This window comes from Sciurus carolinensis, chromosome 16, assembly GCF_902686445.1.
Source record: "Sciurus carolinensis chromosome 16, mSciCar1.2, whole genome shotgun sequence".
Lineage (NCBI taxonomy): Eukaryota > Metazoa > Chordata > Mammalia > Rodentia > Sciuridae > Sciurus > Sciurus carolinensis.
This window is the reverse complement of record NC_062228.1, coordinates 52073406-52084591: the sequence shown is the minus strand read 5'-3', so window position 1 is coordinate 52084591 and position 11186 is coordinate 52073406. Positions and strand designations below refer to the sequence as shown.

Here is an 11186-nt window from a genome sequence, read left to right as displayed (position 1 = left end):
GCAAGATCAAAGGCATGAGATGGTAAAGAGACTGGGGTATTTGAAGTCAAGTGGAGCTAGATAGGAGTGGATAAAAAGGAGGGTAGGTGAGATCTGAAAGAGCTATGGGGCCAGGACCACATGATAGACCCTGAGGCCATGATAATGAGTTTGGATTTTTTTTTAAAGGTGTAACAGGATTCCATTGAAGAGTTTTAAATTGCCAGGTGACAAAGTTTCTTCTGGGAAGGTTGGAACGTTGTGATTAGCTTCTTATACTCAATAAAGTCTAAGCTCTTTGAAATCACCCATAGGCGTCTTTTCCCTCTCCAGTTGTGTTCCAGGCACAGTAAGCTGCTTTCACTTCCCCAAACTATGCTTTTTTTTTTTTTGGCCTCTGGGCTTTTTCCCTTTATGTTTCTTCTGCCAGAAAGACACCCATTCTAGTTGGCTCCCATTCATACTTGGCTCAAAAATCGCCACCTTTTGGAATTCTTTCCAGTACCCAAGGCTGAGGCAGGCGCTTCTTCTAGCACCCACAGTTTCCTATGCGCCAACCATTCCAGATCTGACCGTTTTATGTAGTAGTCTAATTATGTGCAGATCTTCAGTTGACCAGGGCACCACGAAGATGCGGACCAGATTTGTGCTGTTAACTGCAAAAAAAAGTGTTTACCAGCACACGGTCTGACACATAACAGATCAATAAATACTTACCCTCCTTGGGAGGGGTGTGAAGATAGGGATCAAGGCCCTTGTGAACTGCCTTCGGATGTGAACTATGACAAGGTTTGCCCACTTCACACTAATCTGTGGTTCCTTAAGCGCATGCGCCTTTCTCAAGCAACCCCCCCATATGCTAATCACTGCGCTGGGGAGTACAGCCTCTCCCAGGAATATGCAAATCACTCCTTCCAGTGCGGGAGGCCTTCCTTTGTCCCGCGCTAGGATTATGTAAATGAGAAGCCTCCAGTCCGATCCAGGCCGAGTTGTCGCCCTCCACCCACAGCGCATCCCATTTTCATAAAGCGCGTTCCAGCTCCGCACACGCACGCGCGGGCCCAGTAGCTTCTCGAGCCTTCAGGCCACGGACTGTACCAAGTAAACGCCGGCAGTGAGGGGCAAAGCACGGCAACCCGTGCGCCGGTTTCCTCCATGGCCCGACTCAGATAGCCCCTCTTCCCACAGTGCGACAGGAATGGTCCATCTGCCTGCGCAAGCGCCCTAGGCTCCTCACGCCCCTCGCTCTCCCTCCTACTCCGCTTGCAACGCAGGCGCAGAGCCCGGGCGTGCAGCCGCCACCGCCGAGCCCGAGCTGGGGCCGCCAGCCCCGGTGAGTGTCCGGGGTCGGGGTGCGCGGGGCATGCCGGGAAGCGGGCGCTACGGCCCCGCTGCATGATGGGAGTGGCGGCAGCCGTCACCGAGGAGCCGGCAGCGGTCTTGAGCCGAGATGACCTGAGGGCGAGACCAGACTCCTTTCCTCCCCCGACGCGGCTTCGCACGCTCCTGGGGCATCCTGGGAAAGCCGGCACTGCGCCTTACAGTATTGTGGGAGTCGTTACAGGCCTGGTGTATCCCGGGAAGGACCGCCCTAAGTCCTTGTGGGGGTCCGGTCCCTTTGGTCGTGCGCCTTCCCCCGAGCGTCCTGGAGTCGGGAGTGCCTCGGTGTAGGGCGTCTTGAAGGTGGTCATTACAGGCTCGAAGCATCCTGGGAAGCATTGCCGCAGGGCATTGTGGGACTGGTCCTTATTGTTCTGTACAGGGTCCCTGACTCAGCCTTGTGCTCATGCGTGCCTACTGTGTGCAAGCGGGCCATTTTGGGAGTTGGTTGTTATAGGGTCAGGGCATTGTCGGGTCCAGGTCACCGCTTTTGCCTTTTCGGTTATGAGGGAGCTTCATTCACACTCCTCTAAGATCTTGGGAGCCAGTCTGACCACCCTAGTTGTTGTAGGAGTGGGACTTAGGTACTTAGTATTCCAGAGTCTGGAATACTCCGAAAGGGGCCTTGTGTGTTGTGGGTTGGGGAGGGGTGGGCTGGAATGGTGGGCATTGTCTTCTGGTAACCTCACAGGAAATCCTGATTGTCCCTGTTGTATGGTTGCCAGGTAGAATTAGAACGTTTGAATTTGAATTTCAGGTAAACAGGAATCTTAGAAAAGTACGCAGGTGCCTATGATCTCAGCTACTCCGGAGGCTGAGGCAGGAGGATTGCAAGTTCATAGCCAGCGTGGGCAACTTAGAGACCCTGTGTCAAAAAAATAAAAATAAAAAAGGGCTCAGTGGCAGAGCACATTTGGGTTCAATCCCCAGAACCCACCCATCTGTACCCCCAAAAAATGGAGACAAAGAACATCCCAAATAGTGCATAAACATACATATATTAAATAATTATCTGAAATTCAAATTTAACTGGGTATCCTGTTTTTATTTGCTAAATTCTGTCCATTTTATCCAGGCGTACAATAAAATTCCCAAATTAGAATTCCCTCTATGACTAGAATATTACAAGAACTCTTCTCTGCCAATTATTAATCCTGTCCTTACAGACACAGATCCAGGTGTCTGTGTGTGTGTTACTGGGGATTGAACCCAGAGACTTTCTACCACTGAGCTGCATCCCCAACCCTTTTAAAATTTCTTTTGAGACAAGGTCTCTTAAGTTAGGAAGGCTGGCCTTGAACTTTTCATTCTCTTGCCTCAGCCTCCTGAGTAGCTGGTATTACAGAAGTGTACTGTACCACAGTGCCCAGCTTCTAGTTGCCTTCTTTAGGAAGTTCCCCTGCCAATGATGTCATTTCTCTCATGCTCCATCTTCTTCCAAGATTCAGTGTGAGTCTTCTCTTAGGTCCCTAGCAGTGAACTTGGCTTTGAAGACAGGTATTTTCCACTATCATATCCCCAGTGCTCAGCACAGCCTTTGTCATGTAAGAGGTGCAGTGGAGGCTGCCACCCTCTTCACTAAGTGGCCTGGATGGCCTTCCACCACTATGGAATGCAGTAGGAGAAACAAGAAGTGCTGTCTGTATGTCTGGGGGCATCTTTTGGTAAAGAGGAGAGAAAGGACGAGGACTGGGAAAGTCTTCCTGGGAGAGGCGGAGGAGTGCTCGGACTGGGAAGAAGCGTAGAGGTTCTTGTGTTTGTGGTGTACTTTGAAGGGTGAAAAGGAGCTCTCCGGATCTACAGGGGCAAAAGAAGACATTCCAGACGGCAACAGCAGGGTGCACCAAGTGCTTCAGATGCGATAAGACCTGCTGCGCACAGGGAGAACCTGGAGTTTGTAGCAGGGGTAGGCTTTGGGAGTATTATCAGTCACTGTTCATGGAGTTTTTCTGCCACATACCAGCAATATGTGAGTCTACCGAATCTTCAAAAAAATTTTGAGCCATTAAAATCATTTTATGAGAGGTAAGATGACATGGCTTCAAATCCTAGTTAGACCACCTGCCAGGTGCTGTGACCTTGGACTACTCATTTATCCTCTACTTCACCTTCCTCATCTGCACAAAGAAGATAATGTGTCGACATGGTTTTGAGGTTTGTGCAAGTCTTTCCTACAGAGAAAGTAGTTAGGTCCTTTGTTTGAAGCTCCCTAGCTAGAGTGACAGATTTAGGATTCATACCTAGACACTTATCTTGACACTTGATGCACAACTAAGGCTGACATTCACAAACTAGTGCAGCCATATCAATTGTTTAATTTTTCTAAATGCCAGAGGCATTTTACCACTGAGCTACCTTCCCAGCCCTTTTTATTTTTTATTTTTTTATTTGAGACAGGATCTCATCAAGTTGCTGAGGGTCTCACTAAATTGCTGAGGCTGGCCTCGATCTTGCAATCCTCCTGCCTCAGCCTTCTGAGTCGCTGGGATTACAGGTGTGCGCCATGGTACCCGGCTTCAGTTGTTTCAATACTGAAATACTTCCAGACTGATGGTGTATGAACTGCTGTACCAAGTATTCTGTATCACAAACAACCACTTTGGATCCTCTTCCAGCCCTGCACCTCCCCACAATCCAGCACCAAAAGGGTTAATGCCTGCCCCACTCTTAATTCTGATTAGTATCTATGCCAGTCCGTACTGTTAAAAATATGGGATGTCACCTCTTCCTACCCCATTGAATAAGAACCACCAAACAGTCTTGTGGCCCAGGTGAGGAAATGAAGCCCTCCAGAGGGGTCAGGGCTGCAGCTGGGGCTCTGACAGCAGTCTGAGAGCCTCATCCCAGCACTTAGCACACGGCGGGGCTTGGAATAGGGACGAGCACTATGTAAAAATTTATTGAGTCACCACAGGCCTTTCCTTTCCCCTGTCCAGCATCCCTCTCTACCTGCCAACATCCTGTATTAGAAGAATTGGTGGCCGGAGGTGTGACTGGAGAGCTGGCCGGGGAGGGACGCTGCCCAGCTGCTGCTCTTCTCCTGTCTCCCGTCCCCTCCCCTGGCCATGACAGAGACTCGGGAGCCAGCTGAGACTGGGGGCTACGCCAGCTTAGAAGACGATGATGAAGACCTCTCCCCAGGTGAGGTGGCTTTGGCAGTAGGGGTATGGTCCTGACTATTATCCTGGCCTAGGTATTGGGCCCCAGTGGGCAGTTTTGGTGGGGAGTGGCTCCTTGTCTTGCTGTGGGCTCTGGCCTGACCGGGATTCCTTGTCCTGCTAGGAGATCTCTTCCCGCTGAAACTCTTGGAGGTTGTAGACTGGCCAGGATCTCTCTCCATGCTGGAGGTTCTAGATTGGCTGTGCTCTGTCTCCTTGCTGGAGGTTCTAGACGGGCTAGGATCTCTCTCCTTGCTGGAAGTTCTGGACTGGCTGTGGCTTCTTTCCTCACTGGGGGTTCTAGACCAATTATGACTTCTTTCCTTTCTGAGGTTTCTAGACTGGTTTTGACTTTTCCCCTTGCTGTGGGTTCTTGACTGACTATATCTTCTAACCTGTCTGGGAGTTTCCTTCCCGTTGTAACTTCTTGCCCTACTGTGATTTCTCTTCCAACTGTGACTTCTCACCCTGCTGTGGGTCCTCCTCCGACTGTGACTTCGCGTCCTTCTGGGGGTTCCGGATTCGCTGTGACTTCGCGTCCTTCTGGGGGTTCTGGATTCGCTGTGACTTCGCGTCCTTCTGGGGGTTCTGGATTCGCTGTGACTTCGCGTCCTTCTGGGGGTTCTGGATTCGCTGTGACTTCGCGTCCTTCTGGGGGTTCTGGATTCGCTGTGACTTCGGGTCCTGCTGGGGGTGCTGGACCGGCTGTGACTTCGGGTCCTGCTGGGGGTGCTAGAGAGGCTGTGACTCTGGGTCCTGCTGGGGGTGCTCGAGAGGCTGTGACTCCGCGTCCTGCTGGGGGTGCTGGATTGGCTGTGACTCCGCGTCCTGCTGGGGGTGGTAGGCTGGGTGTAATTCTTGAGCCTGCTGGCCACTTCAGTCGGGCTGTAACTTGGTTCCCTGCTGGGGGCTGCCATCTGACTAGAACTCTTCACCTTCCTTGATGACGTTGGAGACTGGCTGTTACCCTTCTCCTGGAAGGGTATTCTGGTTGGGCTGTAACTCTTTGACCGACTGGGGGTTACAACCAGCCTGGAACTGCTCCCCATACCTAAGGCTTCTGGCGGGCTGTAACTCTTTTTCGTGCTCATGTTTTTGAGCTGGCTGTCGCTCTTTTCCTGGGTGCTGGTTCTAGGCCGGCTGTAACTCTTGCCCCGACTCTGTTTTGGACGGGAAGTAGGAGTTCTCGCCCTTTTGGCTAAGCCTGGTCTGGCACCATGAGTTCTCTTCCTGCTGGGAGTGCTGGCCCTGCTGGGTGACCTCTTAGAGTTGCGACTGCCCCTTCTGCCAGGAGTGCGGCCCCGGCTGTGCGTGCCTCTCTGCTGGTGGCGTTTCGTGCTGGTGATCTTGCTGCCTTTGCTGGTCCTCGTGTCAGTGCTCGCCCTGCTGGGCGTTCTTACCTTATTGCGGACTTGGGACTTGCTGTGGGGCTGGTTAGAAGGGGCCGTCTTTGTACATGTTGATTTGGTGGACTTGGAACTGCTCGGGCTCATGACTGAGTTGGGGGACGTTGATGGCTTGGGGGCTACTGAGGAGGTGTTGGGCATTGCTGATTTGGTGACCTTTAAGGTGGCAGGAGACGTGGGAACCATAGCAGGCTTGGAGGATCCAGTGGATGCCGCAGACATGCTGGGCTTTGAGGATCTCTTAGGTGAAGGCATGATGGGTACAAAAGGGCTTGTGGTCCTAGAAGTCATGGGGGACATGCAAGACTTGGTAGCCATGGACAGTGACCTGATTGCCTGTCATGGGCCCGCTGTGTGAAGTCATAGTGGGTATGGAGGCTCCTGGAGGGTGGGCAGTGTGAAGTCAGGTGTGAGGGGCAGGAGGGGCCCTGGACCAAGGTTGGGGATATTGCCACCATTTTGCAGCTGTTTCAGCAAATGTCTCTGGAACACACATGCTCAACATTGCTGGGGACAGGGAGGGGTTGGTAATAGCCCTTCCTTGAAGAGTCTTCAGTCTGCAGACCTGCTCTGTCAGTGCCCAGTGTGGTCAGGGTGAGATGGGGGTCCAAGGGTTGAAGGAATCCAGTGAACAAAAACATCAACCCCTGGGAGCTGGGATGGACTTTGCAGAGGTGGCATGTGAGCTGGGCCTTGAAGAGTAGCCGTTGTTGCCTGCAGAGCAGGAAAGGGTGCCCTGGGGAGGGAGGTCAGGGCCACTGTCAGCCATTGACCTTCATGTCCTCTGCTAAACAGTGGTGGGACCTGAGGTCAGACCTGTCCTTGAGGGGTTCCCAGTCTGATGGGGGAGACATATGGGGTCCCAGAGTTACACTGTAAGGACAGTTATGGGGGATCTTAGGTGGGGTAGCCAGGGCAGAGTGAGTTTGGAGAGACCCCTGGCTGGTAGCTGGAGGAATCAGGGTAATGGCTTAGGGAGAACAGCCTGTGCTGGGTCCTAAAGAGTGAATAGGTGACAGGTGGAAAGAGTCAGGGACAGCATTCCACACATAGGGATCAGCACAAATCAGGGCCTCAGGAAACGTTTGGTAAACAGCAGGGATGTAGCAGGATGGGGCAGGAGCAGCCGGAGCTGAGGGGAGGCTGTTCAGCAGGTATTATAACCCTTCTGGGCTGGTGAGGGCAGGAACCCAGCAGTGAGCCACACAGAACTATCCCTGGTCTGGTGGGGATGGAACCTGGACACAAATGCATAGCCCTGTGGGCCCAGAGCTGGGGACAGCTGGGACAGCATGAGAGCAGTAGAAATGGTGATTAGCTGCCTGGGGTGAGGAGGTCTGGGACAGTGTCACCAAGGAGGGGAGCCTCCTCCTGGGTCCTAACTGGAAAGTAGGGCAGGACGTTCACAGCAGAGGGAATAGCCATTCTCAGAAGAGGCCTGGAAAATTGGTGCAAAGGTTCCCATTCCACAACCTGCAGGTACAGAGAGTGCCAGATGCAGGCCACCATGGTGAGCCTAGGTCCCTGCTCTCAGCAGACAATAAACACACCCACAGGCACATGCTGTGAGCAGTGAATTAAGTCTGAAAGAAAAGTAGAGTAAGGGGCATAGGGAGTGCTGGGGAGGGACTGCTGGTTAGGCAGCGTGACCAGAGTTCCTGAGACAGTTGAGCAGAGTCAAGGGGAAGAGGGAGTGAGTTTGGTCAATAGTGAAGGCTCTGAGGTGGGTTCATACCTGGGGTGTCAAGAGACAGCCAGGAGCCCATTGTGGCTGGAGAGGACAGAAAAGGAGGTCAGAGAGGTGCCGGAAGGCCTGTGGCACAGGTGCCCTGGCCAGCTCTGTGGATGAGGGCGAGGCTTGGTGCCATCCTGTGAGAGCCTTTGGGAGAGGACACCAGTGCTTCCCTGTCATCATGGGGGCTGCTCTGCATGTATGCCCCCAGACCACTTGCTGATACCACCTTTTCCTGTATGTCAGCTTCAAAATTTTTCCTCTTTTTTTAAACCTAAACTCGTCCTAGGCGTGTCCTTCATACACATGAAATCACAGTAATGTATCTATACTTAGAAATATTTTAATTATATGTATATGTATATGACCACGCACATCAAAATACGCACATCAAAATAAGTGCGTATGTGTGTGTGTTTTAATTTAACTACCTGTTCAAATGTGTCTCCCTGAAGTGAATGGGATATTGGCCATCACCCATGTAGCTGTCCATATTAGAGCTGAGTGACCCCAGGCAAGAGAGTCGCCTTGCTGCTCCGTGCCTCAGTTTCCACATTTGTCAGGTGGAGTAACAATAGCACCCTCCTTCCAAGGGTCGTTGTAAGGATTTGTGTGTGTGTGTGTGTGTGTGTGTGTGTGTGTACAGGATAGCAGTGAATGCTTTATTGTTGCTGTGACCCCACTGCACCCCAGATGCAGTTCATGCTAGACATTCGTTCTCTGGACACAGACATGGAGCGTCTTCTGTGTCAGGCCCGGAGGCCCCGTCTGTGGAGAAGGAAGGTTGTGCCAGGCTGCCCTCTCCATTGGGTGAATCTGAAGCGGGGGCAGCTGGGCATAGCCCTCTGTCCTCTGATGCCACTGTCTTTCCCCATCTGTCCTGACAGGCCCTGAGCATTCCTCTGACTCCGAATATACTCTCTCAGAGCCGGATTCCGAAGAAGAAGAAGATGAGGAGGAGGAGGAAGAGGAGACCACTGACGATCCCGAATATGACCCGGGCTACAAGGTGAAGCAGCGCCTTGGTGGGGGCCGGGGAGGCCCGTCTCGCCGGCCTCCCCGTGCAGCCCAGCCCCCAGGTCCCCCAGCCCAGCCTTGCCAGCTCTGTGGCCGCTCACCACTTGGGGAGGCCCCACCGGGCACCCCACCTTGCCGGCTCTGCTGCCCTGCTACAGCCCCCCAGGAAGCACCAGCCCCTGAAGGCAGGGCCCTCAGGGAGGAAGAGGAGGAGCCACCTCGAGCTGGGGAGGGACGGCCAGCTGGGCGGGGGGAGGAGGAGGAAGAGGAGGAGGAGGAGGGCACTTACCACTGTACAGAGTGTGAGGACTCCTTTGACAACCTCGGCGAGCTGCATGGCCACTTCATGCTGCATGCCCGGGGGGAGGTGTAGACAGAGCCCCCAACCTAGGGAGCTGGGCAGAAGGGGTGGGGCGGGAGGAGGGGGCTGAGGAAGTCAGCATGGTCCCGGAAATGGGGTACTGCTGATCTGTGTTGTCTTAGTAGTAGATGTGTGAAGGCCAGAATAAAATGCAGATTCTGCGTGTGTTGGCCCAGCATGTGTTTGGGTGTGTGTGTGTGTATGTGAGATGTGTAGTACACACCTGGGCCTTTATCCCCACCCCCATCCCAGGCTCCTCTTTGTGGCAGCTCAAGGTCACTGTGGCCAAGATAACTTTGCATTTCCTCCCTGCTGACCATCCTTGTGGTTCGTGTATTTACTCAGACTTCAGGATATACAGGCTCCAACACAACAGAATTTTGTTTCTCACTCATATAATGGTCCCGGGTGGGTGATTTGGGAACCAGGCTGCCCCTTAAGACTGCCATCATCCACACAGAGTGGGTGGCCATGCTTGGGTCCTGCTGACGGGGGAGGACAGGGAGCCTGGAAGTACACCATTCTGCAAGCCCTGCCCTGCCTTGACCGAGGAGTTAGTTACATGGCCACAGCCAACTGCAAAGTAGCCTAGGAAGGGCAGTCTAGCCAGACCCCAGAAAGCAGGAAATGGTGTGTGGGGGACAGCTAGTGTCACATTGCCTGAGCACCTCCACAAAGAGGACGGCCATCAGAATCATGCAAGGCTCTGCAAGCACTTCCTGGGAGTCTGGTGCCAGGCCAAGGGCTTTATGTATATGGACTCAGAAATTATGCATCTAGGAACTTACAAAAATAGAACCTTCGTGATAATTCTAGCTGCCATCTTCCCAGGACTTGCACAGTGCTGTACTCTATTTGCATGAGATCATCTGGTTCTTAGAATAACTTTGTCAAGTAGGGATTATAATGTATTCATTTAACAAATAATTTTTGATTACCTGCTGTGTGCTAAGCACTGAGAATGCACCAGTGAATAAGATCCTTGTCTTCATGGAGCTGATGTGGGTGAGCAGGGGCTGTCATTGGAGACAGACAGAAAACAAGATATAGCATATGCTGGATGGTGGTAAATGCTGTAGAGAAAATAAAGGAGAGGGAGAGAGGGGAGAACAGTTCTGGAAAGGGTTGCCATTTTAAGTAGCACAGTCCTCCCTGAGAAGGTGACTGAGAAGGAAGAGGGAGGAGCTGTGCGTGGGGGAGGAAGAGAGAGATACAGTTGGATGAAGCAAGGGTCTGCCCAGCATGGCAGGAAGGGAGTGAGGAGGGCTGAGCCAAAGGATCAGTGAGGGTCAGAGGATAGCAGAGGGCTGGCTCATCACAACCTTGGTGAAACTTGGGCTCTCTGGATTCCCATAGGCTTGGCACTAACGCTGCTTTGAAAAATAGATGCCTGATTATAATGGTAGTTACCATTTACTGAACATTTACACGTGCCAAGCCCTGTTCTCTGGTGCTTTACATGTGTTAACTCATTGAAGCTTGGCAACTAAGAACCTTCAAGAATAGGACCTGAATTACCATAATGGCATCATGAAGTCAGTGCTTCCAGCAGACCAGGCCCTGGGCTAAGTGCTTTATGTGGACAAATCCTTGGGATCCTTCTGAGGTGTAGGGACTGTTATTTATTTTCTCATTCATTCGGCAGTGATTTACTAAGTACCTGAGAGATATAGGCACTGTTCTGGGAGCTTGGACTGCTGTAGTGAACACAAACACACACTCCTGCCTTCATGGAGGTTATATTACAGTGGGGAAGACAGTAAGCAGATAATTAAGTAAAATATACAAAATATGTAGACTGTTAGAAGGCCGGAAGTGCTTTGGAGAAATAGGAAGGGCAGTGGGAAGCTGGTGTGTGTGAAGGCTGTAGTTTTCAACATGGTGTCAGGGACCACAAGGCCAAGTAACTGAGAAGGTCCGTCAAAGCAGGACCTGGACAAGGGAAAGGAGTAAGCCACAGGGCCGCCTGGGGCCCCTGCTTGTGGGCCATGAGGCTGGAGCTCTGGGAGCCAGGGGAGGACTGGCAGGAGGTGAGGCAGAGCAACGCGGGGCTGTGCCGTGGGGCTTAGGTACCTTGGCTTCCTCTCAGTCCTTGTAATAACCCTTAGAGATAGACAGGCAGTTTTCACCACCATTTTACAACTGCTACAACA

At 52.3% G+C, this 11186-nt stretch overlaps 1 protein-coding gene across 4 annotated transcripts; it reads left to right on the top strand.

The window, feature by feature from the left end:
• The first annotated feature begins 1012 nt into the window (after positions 1–1012).
• On the top strand, positions 1013–9185 carry Znf428 (zinc finger protein 428). 4 transcript variants are annotated; one of them, XM_047527994.1, is made up of 4 exons: positions 1383–1662; positions 3163–3513; positions 4296–4500; positions 8543–9185. In XM_047527994.1, exons 3-4 carry the CDS (start codon positions 4425–4427, stop codon positions 9043–9045), a joined length of 579 nt encoding a protein of 192 aa, XP_047383950.1. In that variant the 5' UTR covers positions 1383–1662; positions 3163–3513; positions 4296–4424; the 3' UTR covers positions 9046–9185. The 4 variants fall into 4 exon arrangements, with proteins under 4 accessions (XP_047383949.1, XP_047383950.1, XP_047383951.1 ...); XM_047527995.1 differs by lacking the exon at positions 1383–1662 and having other exon boundaries at positions 3163–3328; positions 3412–3513; XM_047527993.1 differs by lacking the exons at positions 1383–1662; positions 3163–3513 and adding an exon at positions 1013–1312 and having other exon boundaries at positions 8543–9184.
• Positions 9186–11186: the final 2001 nt, after the last annotated feature.